At 36.3% G+C, this 21690-nt stretch overlaps 3 protein-coding genes across 4 annotated transcripts; all 3 read right to left on the minus strand.

Moving 5' to 3' along the window:
* Positions 1 to 2023: 2023 nt before the first annotated feature.
* Positions 2024 to 6047, minus strand: LOC113710509 (sulfiredoxin, chloroplastic/mitochondrial-like). Of its 2 annotated transcripts, XM_072066092.1 has the most exons (7): positions 5890 to 6047; positions 5508 to 5822; positions 5209 to 5302; positions 4327 to 4481; positions 2685 to 2718; positions 2429 to 2522; positions 2024 to 2306 (listed from the first exon to the last, which is right to left on the minus strand). In XM_072066092.1, exons 3-7 carry the CDS (start codon positions 5273 to 5275, stop codon positions 2291 to 2293), a joined length of 366 nt encoding a protein of 121 aa, XP_071922193.1. In that variant the 5' UTR covers positions 5276 to 5302; positions 5508 to 5822; positions 5890 to 6047; the 3' UTR covers positions 2024 to 2290. The 2 variants fall into 2 exon arrangements, with proteins under 2 accessions (XP_071922193.1, XP_027089358.1); XM_027233557.2 differs by lacking the exon at positions 5508 to 5822 and having other exon boundaries at positions 5890 to 6029.
* Positions 6048 to 14734: 8687 nt separating this feature from the next.
* Positions 14735 to 16160, minus strand: LOC113709806 (uncharacterized). Its single transcript, XM_027232661.1, has 3 exons — positions 15829 to 16160; positions 15230 to 15706; positions 14735 to 15158 (listed from the first exon to the last, which is right to left on the minus strand). The coding sequence occupies exons 1-3, from the start codon at positions 16158 to 16160 to the stop codon at positions 14735 to 14737; spliced, it is 1233 nt and encodes a 410-aa protein (XP_027088462.1).
* A 3664-nt stretch (positions 16161 to 19824) lies between these two features.
* On the minus strand, positions 19825 to 21518 carry LOC113709805 (uncharacterized). Its single transcript, XM_027232660.2, has 3 exons — positions 21491 to 21518; positions 20954 to 21403; positions 19825 to 20183 (listed from the first exon to the last, which is right to left on the minus strand). The coding sequence occupies exons 1-3, from the start codon at positions 21516 to 21518 to the stop codon at positions 19861 to 19863; spliced, it is 801 nt and encodes a 266-aa protein (XP_027088461.1). The 3' UTR covers positions 19825 to 19860.
* Positions 21519 to 21690: the final 172 nt, after the last annotated feature.

Here is a 21690-nt window from a genome sequence, read left to right on the forward strand (position 1 = left end):
GGTTAATCGGAGACAGAATGTACAATTTTATCTTCTTAGGCATTTTTATATCATTTTGTTCATATTTCAGTTTGACCATCTGGACATGATCCTGGAAGTTGAATGTGATAGGATTGTTAAGCCATGACTATAACTGGTGGTTTTAATCTTGATGTACTAAAATTTTAGTTTAGCTGAAGCTTATTTCTAGAATTTTTGAACTATTTAGGTTGTTGTATTGTGGTTTCATGGCCGTTTTGATAAGTTTAAATTGTGGGTAGAGGGTACTTAATGGTTAATTTGAATACCGAGTAAACAGGTCTAGAATGCGAATTAACCTTGTAAGATTACTCGATATGGTTAGAGTTTTGGGGGAGGGATGAGTTGGGTGACACGAGGGGTAGAAATTTGGGTTCGAGACCTCTCACTTATACTTGAAAAAAAAAACAAAAAAGAGATATAGTAAGCAAATTATCTAAACTTGTAAGAGTTTGATACATAGGTAAAGTTACATAACTCCAAGTTTGGTCTTTAAATACGCACACACGCACATATATATACACACACACTAGGGTCAATATCAAATAATTAAAAAAAATTAAGATGGGCTCGACATTTTAATGTATATAAGAATTGTTATCGAATTATAAGTAAATTCGAATGGAGTAAAAGTGAAATAAAGAAAAAATTAGCAACAGTAACTAGAAGGAAATTCCGTTAGAAGGGGAAAAAAAAGGTCAAGCAAGAAATGATAGAAACAGAAAGAAGAAGGCAACAAGTTAGAAGATAATCAAGATTAATCAAGGGTCTAAGACAAAACTAAAATGATAGACTGTAGAACAACTTGCTAGGAGGAAGAAAAAAAAAAATTCTTAACTCTCAAAATGATCCAGATTTGATGTCAATAACTTTAAGGTTAGTAGAACTTGAAGTTAAGATTTATTTATTTATTTGAGTATTTAATTTTGCAATACTTGTTGCTTTATTGCTTAATCTAACATCACATTGCTATATTTAATTGTATTTGTATGTGATCATCAATTATGTAGTTAAATGTTAGGGTTTGGATTTTTATGTGGGACTGTTAATTATTTAGTTAAGAATAAAACTCAATGCATCAACTGCTCGTGACATTGATTTTTATTCCTAATTTGACTATAGGAGGAGCTCATTACTATGTTCAATGAATTATAGTATGTACTTTGTTATATTTTAGGGCCAATTCTTTCATTTATATGAATAGTGTCTACTTCTAATTTGTTATGCACCTATCTTCAGCATCAAAAGTTAATTGCCAAATGGTATTGTGATTTATTAGTTTAGTGGAGACAAAGATGGACTTATTAAGCCTCTAACTTACATTTGAACTAAATAACTCATGATGTGCCAAAAATCCATCTTCCCACAATTAGTGATCACATATTAAAATTTGCATCTACATGTACGTAAAGTTATCGTTTATACTAAGAGTAAATCTTATATACATTGATAGTGTATACACTATCACGATTGGATATACGACACAAATGTAAAATTTGAGTTTCAAATTCATGTGTGTCGTGCATCTAATGATAAAAGTGTATACACTGCTAATGTATAGAAGATTAATCCATATTCTAATAGTGTATACACTATCTTTGTTAGATCCATAATAACGTCCAAAAATTAAATTTCAAATTCAAATTTTGCATAATTATCATTCATTCAAGATTGATAGCATATACACTGTCCTTATAAAAAAAAATTAATTCTTAATATAATATTTTGAGAGACGAATTATGTCATCGAGATGTTAGAAATACTTAGTTCATTGCCATGTTTCCAAATTCTCGTTTGAAATTTCAACTTCTAATGTTAGTTCAACTCGTGGTGAAAAGGAAGGTATTGATAGTGAGGAATATGATACCAGAGTATAAAGGTTTTAGGAGTTGTTACTGGTTAATTTTGTGTTTTGGCTTCTTAATCGATTTTCTTCCAAGCAATGGGACAAAGATACTGAAAAGTCGATGAAGCTAAACCAAAATTATTGAAACCAACAGGAAGATACTTCCAAAGCTGAGCTATTCCTTCATTTCCTTGGGCTGGCATGCATTTTCAGGAGAAAAACTCGAGAGAAGGAAGAACTAGACATACTCTACTATTATATATGATGCTTTTTATTGACAGAAAAGGTAAAAGGTTGAATCAGAGCAGCATCCCTTTATCTAACATGAACTATTGCTCCTGTTGCAACAATTCCATTTGGATGAGACTTACAATACACAGGCCTTTCATCAATTATCGCCCTATTGGACCAATTTACCAGCATTCATCATCGTAGGTGATGCCTGTGAGAAAATGGATGACAAAACCTTGTGTTATGATCTACGCAGAAAGGAAACTAAGCAAATTGCTCAGTGACATGAAAAATGGTGAAACCAAGAAGTGAAAGGATAGTATGGGAAGGAACCTCAAAGTTTCTTTGGTTCCTCGACGCACTTTACAACGGATAGTTTTGAGCCCTAGGCGTTGATGAGCCTCGTAACGGTGGCAACCAGAGAAACCTATCATGTTTCAGAGGTAACTGTGAAACTTTAAGCAATTGACGGAATGCAATATTTACAATAAATTTTGGTGGGGATTGAATTACAAATTAAAGGAAATTCATCTATGTCAAGGAATCCCAAAATGTCTGGATATATAAGAAATTCAAGCCTCGTGCTTACCATAATAGACTCCATCAACCTCAAGCACGTCAATCTGCATCAAATTTGTACAACCAAGAATCACAAAGTTCCAGAGGCTAGAATTGAACAAAACAAGTATAAAAAGAAGAGCAAAATAGAGACTGCCAGCAGTTAGAAGATGCTTAGTGCAGGGGAAATAGTTGTGGCTCATTAGCAAAAACCTGAACTAGTAAATGAAATTGATGGATGAAAGCAAATTTTTACACTTCCTTTGGTTACTATTAATGTTCAGTAATACGTAAAGTTGACTACCAAAATCTTTCAGTCGTGATACCTCCTTGAAGAGGTTACATCACATGCTGTGGTTCTGTATCAGATACGACATTTCTGCTTATCAGAAATCCTTAGTCCTATATTTAGTTGCCAATGCATGCATGAAGCCTTATATTCATCTTCTTATGCATCTAAATACCATGAGAAAATTTATAAATATACCTTTGTTGAAGTGTTTCAGTCCTTTTAATCCGGAAAGAATATTAAACCACTCAGGAAGCACAGAGGTTCTTGAGCTGATTGATTGCCTAATAACAAATTAAGTTGCAGAGCTTGTAGTAGAAATGAATATAATGGAAGTTCTTATCACTTCACAAGTGAAGTGATTCATGCATGAGTTGCTGCTGCTGTCATTTAATGAATATGAGTTTGCTAGTTTCTTGACTAACTTTCCGGGTTACCATATGTACTCTACCATTCAAAAATGGCGTTCTGTGTCTGCCTTATTTCTTAAATATGAATGAGATGTCTATAAAAAAAAATGAGAAAAGGCTTGAAGCATTTAGAATAGGAACAGAGTCAAGGAATTTCACATTAAAGTGATGTATAGCACAATACACAACTTCAAGCTGTTGCACAGGTTATATGTTTGTGCATTCATATTTCTCTGGCTCCGTTAAGTGCCAATAAATGAAAGCTTTGAATAAATGAAGAACAACTTCAACCGGTCCTCCATTTCACTATTGAGACTGCAATTTTAAATACCTTCTGGATCAAATCATCAATCTGATCATTTTATGGAGATAAAAACTCCCCATGCAGTTTATTCCATGTACGGTAAACTGTTCAAGAAAATTGAGATCTCAAGTAGACATGATTAAATCCATTAACAACTATGCATCGGCAGTTGGCCATCTCAACATAATCAATTGAAGTGCTGCTTGCAAATGCTTTGTGGAAAAACAGATTCTTTTCCGAATATATTTTGGACAAGTAACCCATCAAATCATATTCCCCAAGACTACTGATTATTATTTGAGATCTTCCATAAAGAACAAGAACCACATTAAGAGCAGATTCAACTGGTTAATGATTTCTCATTCACAAAAGGCCAAAAAGTTGAACAACTTTAATCAGAAAGTGTTTCATCAAGGAGATTACATTCGCTAAATACAGGCTTCTCATTGAAAACTTCTAAAACCACCTTCAGTCATAGGTTAATTTTTTAAATCGATATAAGCAACCTTAATTTGGGTAAATAGGAATGCATGTTTATGAGGAGATACTAACACAGACAATGAGGACAGCAAAAGAAACTGACACTTTTTAATTCAAACTTCACTATAAACTTTGGTCAGAAAATCATGGAATTAAATTCTGAAAATACAAATAAGAAAAATAGTCTTACAGGGACTTGGAGGCCAATTTCACTGATACTGTCCATGAGTTCTTTCACCTTTTGTGGGTCATTTGCTCTGGTGCGCATAAGGGGTCTTCGAATTTTATCAAGGGGAAGCTCCAAAATCGCTGGTCCTCCTGACTGAGGTGCCCCAGGAGGTGAACCTGAACCCACAAAACAATCACATGCTAAACAACAGAAAAAGTAGAACATAATTCATATTCCAAACTCGATTAGTGTAATTTTGCACCTCTGAACCATTATTTCTCTATAAATTACATCTGAAACTTATACTTGAGACATATTATTGCAGTTTAGCATTCTATGACCCTTCCAATTTTACCCAGTTGAAGAAGTACCAATGACCTAATCCCACTCTTTTTTCTTTTGATGGGCCTTTTTTTGGTGTTGTTGGGGGGGGGGGGGGGGGGGTGGGGAGGGGCGCCCTTTAACTGAGAAATGCTTTCCACTTTCCACTAGAGTAATCCCACTTTGCACTCGAGTAAGGCTACTTTGACAATAAAAGCTAGCATCAACAATTTTTCGAAGTTAGGTTACATCGACGATGATAGTCTTTCACAAGAAATTCAGTGCAGAATAACGGAAATAATACCACAACTACTTCATGAGGGTCCAACACAAGAACTTGAATTTTTTCATTATTTGTCCTGGTAAAAGATTATCATACCCAAAAAGAGAACTCTAAGGCTTAAAAGATTAAAACTTGGCAATCCCATCATTCCCTATTTTATAAGAAACTAAAGGAATAGCTAAATATCTTGGAAAATTTAATCTATAGGTTAAAATGAATATTCTGATATGCTGTGCAAATTTGAGACAAGAAAAGCTAAGAATCAATAAATTTTCAGAGAAAAGGACTGCGGAACTTACCATTAGAGGAGGCTGAGAGAGCAAAGGTCCTGAGATTGCTAGAAACTTGCAGAAGTAAGTTTGCCATCTCCTACTCTGGCTATCAGAATTCCGGCTGATGCAGAGACAATCAGAACACCAGAAAATAAAAGAAAGTGGTTAGAATTTCAAGTAGGTATCCACAACTATTGCTTAATTATGTTTAAACCACAACCAATTTACATGAATTCCACAAGAGTTTATGACAATTTTTTGTGAAGCATTTTAACTTGTAGGGTAAAATACACGAACCCTTATGGTTTCGCGAAAAGACACCTTACCTCCCTATTGTTTAGAAACCTCCACATAAATATCCTAAATTTCATAACTAAAATGGAAATTGACCTATAACCGGATGTGCGATCAAGTGATGATGGGTATGCGAGATTTTTTAGAAAAGATCTTGAGTTTCATTCCCAAACTACCCTTCAGTTGCTATATTGAAGTGACATATTAGAGTAGAAGAGATTTGAAGCTATCAAAGAGTGAAAGGAAAAAGGGAGAAGATCTAAGGAAAAGATCGAAGTCGCCATGTCCACTTCTGCAAATTTTGGAGGAGGTTTGACAGATCTAAGGTATGAATGGTGTCGGTGCTTCTGCAAGAAAAGAGCAAAAATCAAGATCGTGGAATCGAACAAACTCTCAAAAGGTAGGCTGTATTACATTTGTGAAGATCAATTCTACTCCTTTTGGGCATGGTGCAATCCTGTAAGAAGGGATGGAATGGGCAATGAATGTACTAGTTAAAATTCAGAAACAAGAGTAGATGAAAGTTGTGGGTTCTCTCCAAGAGTGAACAGTAATAAAGGTATGCTGGTTGTGAACAATGGTGACATTTTGTTGGGGCTACATGCAAAGTTGAGCAGGTTGAAGGCACTATGGGGATGTTGAAAGTGATAATGGATACGTTTGGACTGCATAATTTGTTTTGCTTAATTTAGTATGCAAAATTTATTTTTAAATCTTTGTTTGGACACGTCATTTTTTGCATTTGGTGTCCACAAGCGGATGCTAAATTATACCCACCAAATTAACAGACAAAGTGGTGTTGGAGTCAGGGTTCACGTGGTAGAGGGACCCACCACGTTTTATTCAATTCTCACCCAACAGCTTTATTACCTCCGTACTGACACAACCACCCTTTGTCTAAAATCTACCCGTTGTTGTGAATAGCGTAGTGGAAAAAGAGAACAGTCCATCGAGCATTGAGCATTGTATGAGCTTCCGTTTGCTGCTTGAGAGATATACTCCAGCCACCACTGCAATTTCTATACCCCTTCGACCAAGAAAAAGGTTTCATCCAAAACGACATCTGCTATCCGTGCTTTGTATTGCCTGTTGACGTCAATTAGAGTGCCCGCAAATGCCACCAGTGGAGGCACAAATAGACAGCCAGATCTGGGGTAATTAACTTGCAAGTTCCCAGCTGAATACCAGAGTACTTTCCGGGTTCACTTCGAAAAAGAGCTTGAGCTTTCTAACTGGAGCTTATTTAGAGGAAATTCAAAGGTGTCATCTAAAACAATTTGCAATGAATTTGAGAACCAGGTTAGTTGCGGGTCTTTTTTTTTACAAGTTTTTTTACGCATTTGTCCAATGTATGAGTCAGCCCTAATTCGAAATCATGTAGTTAAATTTTACACAGTCTGAAATTTTGGATTGTTGCCCGCGTAATTGCCTTCAGAGTTGAGCGTAATGGCCCATGATTAGGCACCTATAGACACGGAATTTGTGAGTTAGGATGAAATTCCATGTTTATGTGTAAATTGAGTTAAGCCATGATTAGGACTGGCCCGAAAGTGAATAATGTCTGCTGAACTGAATTGGACTGATTCTTAGAGTAATTTTGACTGTCGCAGATCTTCTATTTTTTGAGGTATGTTTATCATCGAAATCCCATAAACGGAATTTGAATGTAACTGAAGTATAACTGGTATTTGAAAAAGATAACCGAATTTCTGTTGTTTAGAACTATGATGAAGTAGGCATAACTTGTTTATATGCTGAAGTTTATAAATATCTAAGTATGCTGAAATAGGATTCAAACCTGTTATTTCCTTCTCCGGTGAGGTTTGTATAGATGCCTGCTCTTGCTTGAAAAAGATATACAAGTCTAAGTCCATTAACTGTTCCCTCTCAGGTGATGTTATATATCCTGTATGTTGAAGGAAAAATACAAACTTTTTTCAAGATGTGGGATTCAAAATCAGTTTCGTAGAGCTACGTTTGATACATTATGCTTGGGTTGCATGGTTATTGTACAGCTTTACAGTTGTGGATTTGCCTTAACAGTCTGTCTAGATAATTACGGATTGAGAGAGAGAGAGAGGCAGTTGCACCATTTTACTAGGGAAACCAGCTGAAAAGTATCCTGCTATTTTAGGAAATTAGGGGTGAGCTCTCAATGACCAGAAGTCTATGTAGTAATGCTGTTTTAGAGTTAATTTTTGAAGAATTGGGTAAAAAATGAAAACAAATAAATGCTGGTTGTTTTTACAGATACAGACCATAGGCAAGTTCCCCAGGCTAAGCATCCATTTCCCTCCCCCATCCGATAACGAAGATTGAGAATAGAAGATAACTTGGAGATTTGGTATTTTAAACTACTTCATTCAAGTGGATTTTACTCATGAGATGCATCCTCTTAACACACCCTTACGTGGAGTAAATGCCCAACAAGCGCAGGCTATCATTGTTCGGTCCACCAACCCCCACCAGTGCATCCGAGGCTTCTTCCGTCCACTCATTCACAGCTTCAAATGACTACATCGAGTCCCTAGTTAACTACTTCAAGGTAAGTCCATTAAAAAATTCATCTACTGTGCAAAAACAAGAGTTGCTTTACATTTTCATGCTGCTGTCTTCAACCTTTGGCCCTGTTTAGGCACCTTCATACATCCATTTAATATCATTCTTCGCGTGGGCTGACTTGAACTTGGCTAATCAATTATTGAACGTGTGCCTGTTTACTCCATTCATTTTTTGTGCTAGCAGCTGCCATTCATTTGATAGTTTGAGGTATGCTTGGGTTCAAACTAGCACCTTGATGGCTGATTCGTTCCCCTCTACCCTTATGACTTGTCCAGCAATTATATATATTATTATTTGATAAGTGCTACAACCACTGGCAACGTTTATTGCCTTGCAACAAATACTTTGGCATTTTGTTGCCTTCGGTTATATCACTTGAAGTAAAGTTCATATGCCCAAGTTGATCATATTTTTGTTGGATTCGGCCAGAATAGTAGAAATACTTATATGTGATTTTGGAAAACCTAAGGATTTTGTGGAATAAAAAACACAGACCCCTCTTTTGGTGTGTTTTTCAGTTGTTTCATTTGTTCAGATTAGGAATGCATGCCGCTGTTGTTAATTAAAGGAGGACATTTTCCAGAAATAAGGACAATACTTATACAAGTTCTTCCAAATATAACCTGCTGCTTCACTTGCCACTGCTACATTGTTATTGGAAAAAAAATAGCTAAGTTTTGAGTCACAAAGATATATTTGTCTATAATCTGTAATTGTTGGACAGTTTAATTTCGTTATGCAGTACTAAGAACTGATATGCACTTCCTTTGGTCTTTAAGCTCTAGATGCCTCGTGACCATACCACCGCAAAAGCTCATTGGGATGAAAACATGGAGATGCACTTCTGTATGACATTCGTTGAGTGGAAAAAAAGTGGGGAATGGAATCCAAACATCTCTACCGAGGCAAATTGGATGAAACTGGCTGCCTACCTTAATTCCACTTGGGGAAAACAGTATGGGTGGACTGTCTACCATTCGAAGTACACGTGTTTGAAGAGGATTTGGCGTGCATTTGCCAAATTAAAAGGTTTGCGAGTCTCGACCGAAACTAGAATTAGATAGGACGAGAATAGGAAATGCTTCTTGGCCGATGAATCTCAGTGGACGAATCTGCAAATGGTAATCTACCATCCAAACAAATAATATTTTGACAACAGAATTTGTTTTCAATTTTTTCCTTTGATGCTTAATTCATAACTGCCGGGCTGACTTGTGACTTGTTACTTTATTTGCAATGGAATAATTTTAAAATGCGATTAGTACTTGGCTGCTATGGTAGAATAGGATGAATAGGTACTCGTGTGTTAACTAATAGTAGTATGTCTTGGCTTTATTAAATGTTTTCTCTATGAGGCTTGAAGGATTATTTTTTGTAATTTGACAGGAGAATAAAGACTACAACCAGTTTAGTACCACCAGTGCATTGACAAATATTCGATACTATCCGAGGTCTTCGAAGAAGAAACTGCCACTGGAAGCCAAGCAACTTCAACCTTTGCATCTCCCTCTTCGCGTAGGCCTCGACATATTCCGGCTACTCATTTTGGAGGGCAATCAAGTTCGCATTTTAGCGATGAATTGCTCACCGATGACCCAGATGTCGCATGCTACGATTGTGCTCCTAAAGTTAGAAGAAAGAGAGGATCGGCCAGCGTAGGGGCTACGACCTCGGGTATCGGATCTCGCCAGAGCAAATCGAGCAGAAGTTTCGACAATCCATTCGTTGAGTGTGCCAACTCGCTCAACAACCTAGCCTCAGCGAAACTGCAAATTAAGGATCGTCGCTCCAACGACTCTGAGAAATACGATGTTACAATGGGAAATCAGGTTGTCGAGTCGTTCGAAGGCCTGTCCAAAGGAAGGAGAGTCACGGTTCTTTTACAACTCCAGGATGACAAATGGTGTAAGACTTTCCCGACCATGGCACGCGATCTTCAGGAGTATTGGATTAACTCTCTGCATGTTCCCGAGGAGAAGGGGTCAGGTGAAGAGTAGTTAACAGTTTAAAAAATGATTTCTGTGAAGTGAGCATGTGGATTTTATCTATTAACTCTTAGGAATTTTTAGTTGTTGCTATTAACTATCTGGATTTTTTCCTTTCCAGTTATGTGGATTAATTACTACTTTAATTTCCAAGGCTTGAATGAATTATTTGCAATTGTGGTGCATGCAAAAAATAGCTTGTGGTATTTTTTTGGCTTTCTTTGTCGAAGTAAAGTGCCTTTGTTTGGTCCAATAGCGGTGCATTTCTGTTCTCATATTATATTAGTGGTGCAACATGATGCTTGGATGTTGTTATATTATAAAGGTCATTTTCCAGTGGCGAATTTCTGTTGTTATACCTATATGATGGTGTCATTGCTTGGTCCATAAAATAAGAATGATCTTCAGAACTTGCTTGTGGTTGGCTGCTATGTTATATTATAGCCTGAACTTATCGCTTTGCATGGACAGCAGGAGGTCAGGGTGCCTTATATGTTTGAACCACGAAAACTAGCTACAGGATGTAGCTCAAACGTTTATATAAGTGCCTTATATTAGTGCCTTTATAAGTGCCTTATATTAGTGTCTGCTATTAGTGCCTTATATTAGTGCTTATATATGAACCACGGAAACCATATTAGTGCCTTACGTGTATACCCAGAGTTGTTTTCATCCTCTTTTGAACTGCAGCTTTCTAATGTTGCGCTTGCGGACATAGACAAGAAATTCAAATATGTTGGCTGGAAAAAAAGGACATGCACTTTACTTGTACAAGATTGTGAGAATGCACAATTCTTGAATCCCTGAAAAATGAATACGTAGTAACTGACTAATAGAGAGATCCACTTTACTCACCATTGTACTTCAAATGGCAAACAACAACAGAAGGCTGTAGATAAGTAATTATTAAAAGTAATTTTATGAAAATTTGGGGAATTTTTTGAAATTGTATGCTTATATTTTAAATTGTGGTAACTGTATGTTTATATTTTAAATTGTTCCAATATGCCTAAACTCGGTTCCAATTGGAGTAAAAAATTTCAATAAAACTCCTAAATTATTTACTTTTCCTTGATACCAAACTTTTCTAACCAAATGCATCATTCGTTCAAATAGGAATGATACACATGGGATGCCAAATAGGAATGATCCCAAAGTGCCAAGCATTTGTCCTATAGTACTGCAAATGGAACATGGGATGAGCAGCTTGCTGTCCTCGGTAAAAGTTAGAATGTATCCTAATATTATATTAAGAAATTGGACAAGTACTTTGTCCATAGCAACAGATTTTCCTACTATGTAATCTCATATAAGATTTTCGTTATGGCTACTAGCGTGTGTGGGGACGGCTCTTTGTGATATGAAGGGACTTCACGTACTCTCTTCACTATTGACATCCACATGAGTCTTGCTTTCTCACATGTATTTTTGCAGAATCAACATATTCGTGGAGGCAATCGTTGGACAGGCGAACTGACAAGCGTTCAAATAATTTTCGCCACAGTTAGACGTACCAGCGAATGCTTTTATAAGCTTTCACTGGCAATATAAACCAATCGCTCCTACCCTCACCCTCAAAATTTCTTAAGAATCGCTCCCCATAGCCTATAACCTGCTGTTACTTTTTCACGCATTTTATATAGTACTTCGTATTCCGTGCTTAACTTCAACATGTATAGAGATGCAACTAGTTCATCCTCAGATGAAGACGATCTTCTATTTGCAGCCGATGCAGCCCTATTGTTCGGTCTAGATGCTGAACCAATCAGAGGTCCTATCCAGAAGGTTCCATGCAGAACATCAGCTTTATCTGGCAGACAATGGTTTGAAGAACTGATGTCAGGGCACTACACCCGAATTATGGATGCAACGAGGTTAAGCGTAGATTCATTTATGAGATTGTGCAACATATTGGCCGATTGTGGATTTGTTCCCCAGCATCATCAAAAAAGGGTGACGATAGAGGAGGCACTTGCGATGACTTTAGTTATGATGAGTCACAATATGCGGATGCGCATGATTGTGGACCGATTCAACCACTCGCTGGAGATAGTGCATCGGAATATTCATGAAGTTATCAAGGGTCTATGTACATTTGCGCAATTCATCATCACTCCAAGGCGCCAGGATGAAGTCCATCCAAAAATTTTCAATGCTACCAGATTTTATCTATGGTTTGAGGTATGCTTGGCTAAAGCTTGACGTGGATGCATGGTGCATGGAATTTATGCCCCAAAGTAGTTCATTTTACATCCCTATATAACCATATTTGTTATAGCTGAAAATCCACTGGCCAAGCATTACTCAAATTATTATTCCCATGATATCCAGTCAGATGTTAAAAAGCTTAAATTAAGACCCCTCATGTGCTACAAGTATAAAATTAGTGTACTACCTACAGGATGTTTTTGACAACTATTACTGGTCCAACGATTAATGAACTATTTTAGCAAAGTCACATGATTCACCTTATACATTTCATCATCATATTTGTTCACATGGCAGTAGTACAAGGTTGAAGAAGTTTGTGAATAGAATCTCTTCACTTTTACTCTTTCTAAATTTTTTAAGCATATTTTGTTTGTTGGAAAAAACTAATAATATTAATTTTGTGAGTAATTGCTGTAATTCATTAAATTCGAAATAATGAAGAGAATTTTTTGTTTTTTATAAAGGACGCAGTTAGGACCATTGACGGGACACATATACCCGCTTCTGTCCCGAGTAGACGACAGGTGGCATACACAAATAGATATGGAGTGCAGTCAGTTGTATGTGATCATGATATGAGGTTTGTATACGTGTATGCAGGTTGGGAGGGAAGTGCCCATGATGCTCGTATTTTGGATGGGGCTCTAACGGGCCCAAATCATTTCCCAATGCCCCTCCGGGTATGCGAGTTACACCATTGTTCTTTCTATTTAGCATTAATTTCACATTACTAATTGCGCATTTTTGAAAATACGTTTGGTATAGGCAAATACTACTTGGCTGATTCCGTGTATCGAAATTTACCCAATTTCTTACCACCCTATAGAGGACGCCAAGCGGATGTTAGTGGTCGTAGAAGGGGGAGATTTGCCACCGCCAAAAAACTTTTTAATTACAAACATTCTATTCTATGCAATGTCATAGAGCGAACATTTGGGGTCCTTAAGAGGAGATTTGCTATCTTGCGGGGCGCCATACCCCACTATATGATGACTGCTCAGATAAACGTTGTTATTGTCTGTTGTGCTGTACATAATTTCATTAGAGATCAACAGCCGAATGACTATTATTTCGCCAACCCCGATATAGGAGATCCAGACACAAATGGTGCAATTCCTCCCTATCCGGAGATACATCCATTACATTCCCCTCCCGAAGTGATTAACCAATGGATTGGCATGAGAGATGCAATGGCCAATCATATGTTCAGTACCTATAGAAATACACGCCATCGTTAATTCAGATATAGGTGAATTTATATTAATCTTTTGTTTAAATGCTAAGTTAAATAAAAAAAACCCCTTTTTAGTAGTACCGATTTACGTTAATTATGGGAAAGGGGTATGTCTTGCCTAAGTAGGGTGCATATTTAATATCGTTTGATTCTCATTTCCCTTCCGTTTGAGTTGTTTTACACCTGCTTATATAGCTGTCTTCAACCTCTTGTAAGCACTACGGTAGGTATGGCTTCAAACCTGTATTTTTATCACGCGAACCGAGACACCAGCCAAAAAACATGTGCATGCTTGTTTAATTAACCACCATGTTATTTTATTATATGTTCCATGTTCAGTGCGCAAATCAGAATTTCAAATCAGACACCTAACTAATTTTCAAACTGAAGGGTTCCATCGTTTGACCAGGTAAGCAAATTAGGGCATGGAATACTTCAAGGAAAATGGGTCCCGTATGTCTCCATAGAATTTACCATCCGACACTTACTCCTTTCTGCCAACTTCTTCCATCTTAAATGCACGTCATTTCACTACAATAAATGGGTCCCTTATGTTCCAATAAACTTAATCATGCAAGTCAAAAATCTAAGGTAAATTATGAAAATTTGGCCAATCCAAACGTATCCAATGATTTTATCCTTTATTGTTTGTTATTTATCTCTAGTTATTGCTGCTTGTAGAAAATAGTAATTTTGTTAGTGGCAGCATATGATGTACCAAATAATGTAATGATTTTAGTTTATGAAAAAATTTCAAATTTTGTCATGGTTTGTATTCCTTAATGAAAGAAGATAATAACTATACAACCTGTTTACTCATGAACCCTTACTAATTTGGATAGTCATAATATGATAACCACAATCCAATATACGGCATCATAAAAAAGAACAATAATGCTAATAATGTCATTACAAATAACTAACAACGATCCCAATAATGTTCAAGGATTAAAAAGTTGCATCACTTACAAAACATGTTAATCCATTACAACTTGTTTACATCGACACAAGTCCTAAAAATAACATCCTAAATTCCTGATCCTAATGTTTCTTAGATCTTTTGGATCGAGAATTGGGGTTGTTATCACTAACTGCAGCAGTGCTGCTTTGCTGAGATACTTGATGCACTGATGCTTCTCTGGTTGGGGCTGAAGTGGTAACTATTGTTGCCCCTCGCTAGTTATTGCTTGCTGGAGCCTGCAACCAAATACAAAATTTACTGCTAGAATAATTATCAAGAGTACATAGTGCTGAAAAATTTATGCACTTAAATGTACCTTGTACAACTTTGATTTGGGATGAGGAGGTTCTTTACAAGTTCTCTATTATGGCCAGCTTTTAAACATCTCTTATAGTATATTGTCAACCCCTTTTTGGAAGCTCTTAGTGGATCTCTCGGTTCATCAGGACCTCTTCTCCTAAGTTTTTTAGGTCTCCCAGGTTGTTTCTTCACAAATGGTAGATTTAACAGCTGTATTCCACTATCAATCCAGTGATCTTTGGATGGAACAGCTCCAATGCTATAAGCATATGCCCTCAAGTATGCCTTTTTACTATAGCACTCATCGACATAGTTTTCAACCTTCATCCGCATGCTTTGAATGGCAAAAATAGCATGCACACATGGAATTCCAGTCAATTGGAATGCATCACATGAATAGCTTCTACGTTGTAAATTCACAACAGAGGTTCTGTTGAAACCATCAACCTCAAATGAGTCAATACCATCAAATACAGCAATACAATGCCTGCTCTTCTCTACACTTTGGCTAGCTTCTCAACAATGTTTGGATAGAATTTGCCTCCATATTTCTCCATGCCTTGTTTCTTCAATGTCAATCGTTGCATTAACTTTCTTCTGAAAAATTCAAGAAGAGTCATAATTGGCTCGTCTCTTGCTTTCAAAATGCAGTTGTTGAAACTCTCATTTAGGTTGTTGACTAAAATATCAGCCTTAGCAGCTATTCCATAATATGCTCTAGACCACAAGTGATATGACAGCCTTTTTAACCAAGAAGCAACAGTAAGGTCCTCTCCATTTTGTGGCTGAGATATCTCCAAAGCATTCAATGCTCTCTTGAAATCATCAACATTAGTTGCTGATGTAGTAACCCAAAACAATTCCCTCAGTTCACTGTTTTTGAACTTTGCCTTAAAATTCTCAAACAGATGCTTATGGCAAAATCTGTGTTCTGCACCAGGAAATAACTCCTCTATAGCATGTACTAGGCCTTTTTGCCTGTCAAAATGAAGGTATAAGGCACTACATTGCCCCTTCCAATATGAGAAATCAGCTCCTTCAAAAATCAAGTCCAACTATTATAGTTTTCTGCTTCAACAATGGCAATGGCTGTAGGAAACATATTGTCATTTCCATTCTTTCCAAGTGCTGCTAACAGCTGACCTCCAAAGGGACCCTTCAAAAAGCAACCATCTAGGCCAATGATTGGTTTACAACTTGCAAGAAAGCCCTTTTTAAGAGCACCCAAGTCATAGAACAGTCTTTGAAATGTTGCCCTTTGTTCAATAGACCTCCTGTTTATTTGTATAGCTATATAACTGTCTGAATTTGACTGTCTAACTGTAGCAGCATAATCCCACAGCCTTTCATATTGCTCCATATCACAACCTTTGATTGTCTCCCTTGCCTTTCTCTTAGTCCTATATGCTTTTTTGCTACTTATATTAACCATGAATCTTCTTCTGGCATCATTAATATAAGGGCAAATTATCCAATTGGCCCTTTAATTCTTTGTCTAGGTAAAATTAAGCCCCTCATCTATTTTTTGCTGACTTTAAGCCCTTGAACTTGTAAAAGTGAAAAATCGTGGCCCTTTTAGCCAGTTTCTCCGATTTTGTAACCGGAGAACCAATTCACACGAATGCAAGTGTGATTCTTCAAAGGGCATTTTTGTCCGCATATTCTAAACAAAAAGGGCACAACTCCTTCACATTCCCTCTATTTTCCTAACCCAACCCAACTGCTAGTCGAAACTTCACAGCAACAGCCTTACCCATTTTCATCTTCTCTTGAGGATCTTTGCGGAGGTAGAAAAGCAAGAGAATTAATTCCTACTTGTCAGGTTTGGGTATCAACGACATTGAAGCAACAATGGAGGGGTGGCAAATCAGGCCAAAAAATGAATACTTTGATCCTGTCCTCGCTTATGGTATGTATATTCGTTCGAACCTTTAAATGTGAAATAGGTAGCATATTTAGTGGTCGGATGGGTGAAGAGAGTAAAATTTTGGTGGTGGGGGTTACTAAAAGTGACGTGCCAGTGGTCCTAGATGTGGGGGTATGGTGGTAGGCACCTAAGTTTGTTGTTTAGTTGTTCAAAAGTGTAGGGATTTACGAATAATTAGCATTTCATTAAAAGTTAGAACTTTTTAATTGTTTAATTTCGATTTAAGCATTACATTAGGGTTACTTTTTTAAAAAGCATGTGAAAAAGAAATTAAAATTTTAATTAATTATATTTGAATTTGAATAGTATATTTATCTGCATTTGTTGTAGCCCAACTTGTATTGAAACAATATATTCATATTGATATGCAGATCCAAAATGTGAAATATTTAGCATAAGATTACACCATGGGGAAAAATAAATTGGAAAAATTATGTCAGTTATAAGAATGGAGAAGTGGCCTACATAGATATGTGTGATGCTGAACGTATGTCAATCCATGAGTTGAATAAAATGGTTGGAAAAGTTGGTCATCGTAATGCAGCCATTTTGTACTATTACCTTGAACCAGTTGCAGACATGAGGACTGGTTTGAGAGAATTGTCTACTGATACCCATGTTAGGACATTCTGTGACTGGGCATATAAATTCAAGGTGATGGAAGTGTATTGCCATCATCTGACAGATCAAGAAATTGAAGAACTGAAAAATGCTGTAATAATAGAGTCACCAGACAAGGGGAAAAAGAAAACTGGAGTTGTCATAGAGGAAGTAGATGAGGAAGAATGCATAACTAGATATGTAGGTACTGAGAAGAGTAGTAGAAGGGATTGTATGGTTGGGAATGTAGGGGGTAAAAAAATAGCAAAAAATAGTCAAAGGGATAGTAATGTTAGGCCAGCAGAAGGTATAGATACGGTTGAAAAGGTAGGAGGTGAAAAAACAGCAAAAAGCACTCATGCAGCTAGTAATGTTGGGACCGAAGAGGGTGAACATGAAGCTGACTATGGTGGGAGAAATTTCTAATTTTGTGATGAATTTTAAAAAAATTCTACAAAAGGGGTGATTTTGATTGGGTATTCCGTAGGGGGGGTCTTCGCATTTTGCGAATGCGAGCTCTGCTGAGCTCGCATTCGCAAAATGCGAGCTCTGCTTATTGAGCTCGCATTCCACGAATGCGAGCTCAATAGAGCTCACGCTGATATTTTTTTTTTTTTTTTTGGGCTCTCATTAAATTTTTTCCAGAAAATAGTAAGAGCTAAATAAAATTTTTCAAATAGCTCGCATTTGATAAATTTGATCTCCAAAAATTGTATTTAATTTTTTTGTTAGATTTCGCATTTATAAGTATGACGTTCAGAAAATTAAATTCAAACTTGCTAGAAAAAAAATTTAAAATGAAATTTACGAGCTCCCACCAAAATGTATATTTTTCAGAAAATATTGTTTGTTTTGTAGAATTTGCCTTTACTCTACTAAAATCTTATATTAAAAGCTCTACTAAAATCTTATATTTCGGAGAAATGTTAAAGAAATGTTATTTAAAATCTGTAATTAGCAGATGAATAAATTTTTTTATTTTAAAACTTGCACGTGCCTAAAGTCATCAAATATGTGTTCTAAAAAAAAATCATATTTCTTTTATATTAAAAAAAATTGGTAATTGTACGGTTGAAAATACGTTATTTTATTATAATACATTTAAATGGTGGAAAAAGTACACATGCATAGTTCTTTCTATTTCATATATCAATGAAAAAATAGAATGAAATTGTTAACATGTAAGGTATTGACTATATTTTATGAATAAAATACTAACTTTTTTTCCTTTTTTATCAAATGAATTTTTTTTATCAAATTCTAATTTTCCTTTGTTATTAATGAATCGTATTTATTTGTTGACACCGACGAATTTTAGTTATAAGAATCTAATAGTTAATAGTCATTAATATCTGTTACAATTTCAACTGTAATTTTAGAAATTTCATAACGCAATGTTATTTAAAAAAATTATATAAGTTATTTTTATGAAGTGCATGTTATTTGTTTTCTTTGTTTTGCTGTTCGACAATTCCGAAATCTTTGTTTTGATGTTCGGCAGCTATGTTTCGATATTGCGTTCTGCTTCTCCCACTCACTTTTGTCTTTTTTTTTCGAAATGGGTCTTGGCGGTATGTAGTGCGAGAATGCGAGCTCAATGCGAGTGAGCTCGCATTTTCAGAATGCGAGCTCAATGAGCTCGCATTTCCAGAATGCGAAAACCCTCTTTTGTGGAAACAAACCCAAGAACCGCCCTCGTTGTAGAATTTTTTTTTTTTCATCATAAACTGAGAATTCACCCACTATGGTGGTGGTGAACACGAAGGTGAACATGAAGCAGAGGGTGAACATGAAGCTGACTATGGTGGTGAACAACAAGGTGAACATGAAACAGAGGGTAAAGACATAGATGATGAATCCGAATCACAAGTAGAGGAAGAAAATGGTAGATTTAGTAGCGCCAATGACTATGGTGGTGAAGAGATTATGCTGGACATTTTGAATTCGAATGCTGATGGCTGTGGTGAAACTTCACAGCAACAGCAGAGAGATGAAACAACTGACCAGACACAATGTTCAGAACAGGAGAATGTTTGTGGAAGGCAAACAGAAACTGACCTGGAAACACAACAGCAAGGTGCGAGAAAGAAACAAGTTAGGAGAAAGAGAACTAGATCAGCAGAACAAACTAGCCAGGGACCAGAGGATATCAAAGTTTGTAAAATCGGGATCCCACGTCGGATCGATTTTAGTTTCACAGAATCGGATCGTAGGATCGTAAGATCCCACCAAAAACTCCTAAATTTACTAAATTAATGAATTTGAAATTCATATACCATTTTGTATATCCTAAAAGATATAAACCTGTTATAAAGAAGAGAATATAAACCTGTTATCTAACAAGTAATAAAGAAGAGAATATAAATCTGTTATCTGTCATGATTTCAAGTCTTAAAACCAAATGCTTCACAGTTTACATAATCATAATTTCAAATATAAAGTTACAAATACCTTCACAAATACTAAAAAGCCAAACATCCAAAAAGATTTTCAAGATCAAAATTAACTACTAGAATGTCATCTGTCAAGTTTAAACAAACATGAAAAAAAAAATAGCAACAATTCATCATTTTCAAGTATCATAATAATTTAGAAATACAATAATTTATAACCAATCATTTTCATCGTTTGAATCAAATTCATTATTCCCATAATCCACATTATCAAAATCATTATTTTCCCAATCATCTTCACCATGCCAATTCTCTTGGAATTCATCTTCGGCATTATCTTCATCACCATCCAAATTAGTATCATCCAAATCATTAGTTCCCATTTGAACATCATTTTCGAGAACCATATCAAGATAATCATCATCTTGGCGGTCGAATTCAGTTGAAGGCCCATCATCCTCATCAATAACATGAATCTCTTTCATTTTATTAACTTGTCTTCGACGGACATGGGTTTCACGATCTTGATGATCATCTAAATAAACAAACAATAACAATGAAAGTTACCAAAAACCAGTCAGCTAGCAGGTAGTTTGATTCGAAAAAAATAAAGCCAAACCAGTGAGCTAGCAAAGGAGGCTACTTTACTTTCATCCCAAATTCCCTTATAATCAACAAAGTAATTGAACTTTCAGACATTGAAGAAGCCAAATAAACACTCAACTCGGAAAACTAATGCAGAAATATCAACTCTTCAGCTATAAAGAAATTCAGTCCTATTACCAATGGTTTTTGCAAGGCCAAGTGCCAATCCAATGAAAGCATAAGTGAAGGACATAATAGCAGCAGTAAAATCTGAACGGCCCCAAAGATTAGCATAAGCATATGCTACAATTTGACATACTCGCAACTACTATTGTGCCCTTTTATGTGATAACAATTTGATTTTTTTATTGCACTGCGGAAATTGTCAAAACAGAACCGAAAATCCAAAACCTTAAAAATAGTAGCTCTAGCAGTTAAGCGCAATTTTAAGCAAAAGCATTGAATCACATAACCAACTTCATAATCAAATTCTTCCCGTTGTTTCTCAATTTTCTATGCAAATAAAGAGAAGGGTATCTCAGATTCTCAAGTTCTTGTTTGCACCTGCAGAAGCCCGAGAATTTTGTATAATTCCTTTCAACTCAATTCAATCAAAGGCAATATATGTTCAAATACAAGAAATCCAAATAAAAATCACAACTTCATCAATCACCACCTCCACCAAATATCAATTTTCAAGCAAGAAAATAACAGACTCACATGTGACTTTAATTGAAGTGCTGGTGCGGAGCTTCAGTGTGGTGGCAGCACGGAAACTGGAGGAAAATGGGTGCTGGATCTTGAAGCTTTGAAGCTTTAAATGGCCAAAATCCGGCTGCAACAGAGGATTTCGTGGCTTGATGCCTTGAAGCAACGGCCAACGGGTGCTGGAGCTTGAAGCTTGAAGCAATAGCTTGTTGGTCCTTGCCTCCTTGGTAGAAGCCGCAGGCTTGCAGCGATTTAGTCTTGTTGGTAGGCGTAAGAGTTGCAGCAATGGTGATTTGATGGATAAATCTAGGGTTCTGGGCAGCGGTAGAGAAGAAAAGAAAAGTGCAGGCTGGAGAATGAAGAAAAGATTAAAAGAAACATTACAAAGGAAAGGAGACAAAGCCCAAAGGGCTGACCGATTGACCGACTGAGGAAAGGAGAAGAATTCGGTGCTTTCTTTGACTTTTTGGGCAAAAATTATTAAAACGTTGCAATTAAAGGCTCAATTCTTTGATAAATTATAACCCTACCCCAAATATTTTCATTTACTTGCAAAATGGAATATCATATTTCGCATATTAGCAAAATTTTGTAGGATCGTTGTAGGATCGTAGGATCGTACGATTCTGTACGATCCTACCGATCCTACGCGATCCTATGCTCGATTCATGTAATTTGCGATTCTAAGTGTGATCCGGATCGATTTTGCTTCTTTGGATCGTAGGATCGTACGATCCTACGATCCGGAT

Source organism: Coffea arabica, chromosome 9e (genome assembly GCF_036785885.1).
Source record: "Coffea arabica cultivar ET-39 chromosome 9e, Coffea Arabica ET-39 HiFi, whole genome shotgun sequence".
NCBI lineage: Eukaryota > Viridiplantae > Streptophyta > Magnoliopsida > Gentianales > Rubiaceae > Coffea > Coffea arabica.

Excerpts from the sequence above, each read along its gene's own strand:
- LOC113710509 (XM_072066092.1), bottom strand. The coding sequence starts at position 5,275 with ATGGCAAACTTACTTCTGCAAGTTTCTAGCAATCTCAGGACCTTTGCT. Across the intron at positions 4,482-5,208 it reads TCTCTCAGCCTCCTCTAATG|GTTCACCTCCTGGGGCACCT; the intron begins GTAAGTTCCGCA and ends TTGTGGGTTCAG. Across the intron at positions 2,719-4,326 it reads AAATTGGCCTCCAAGTCCCT|ATTGACGTGCTTGAGGTTGA; the intron begins GTAAGACTATTT and ends AATTTGATGCAG.
- LOC113709806 (XM_027232661.1), bottom strand. The coding sequence starts at position 16,160 with ATGGTTAATATAAGTAGCAAAAAAGCATATAGGACTAAGAGAAAGGCA. Across the intron at positions 15,707-15,828 it reads AAGAATGGAAATGACAATAT|GCAAAAAGGCCTAGTACATG; the intron begins GTTTCCTACAGC and ends TCATTTTGACAG. Across the intron at positions 15,159-15,229 it reads GTTGAGAAGCTAGCCAAAGT|AACCTCTGTTGTGAATTTAC; the intron begins GTAGAGAAGAGC and ends TGGTTTCAACAG.
- LOC113709805 (XM_027232660.2), bottom strand. The coding sequence starts at position 21,518 with ATGCGAAATATGATATTCCATTTTGCAA. Across the intron at positions 21,404-21,490 it reads TATGATATTCCATTTTGCAA|TCAAAGAAAGCACCGAATTC; the intron begins GTAAATGAAAAT and ends TTGCCCAAAAAG. Across the intron at positions 20,184-20,953 it reads CACTTCAATTAAAGTCACAT|ATGATCATCAAGATCGTGAA; the intron begins GTGAGTCTGTTA and ends TTGTTTATTTAG.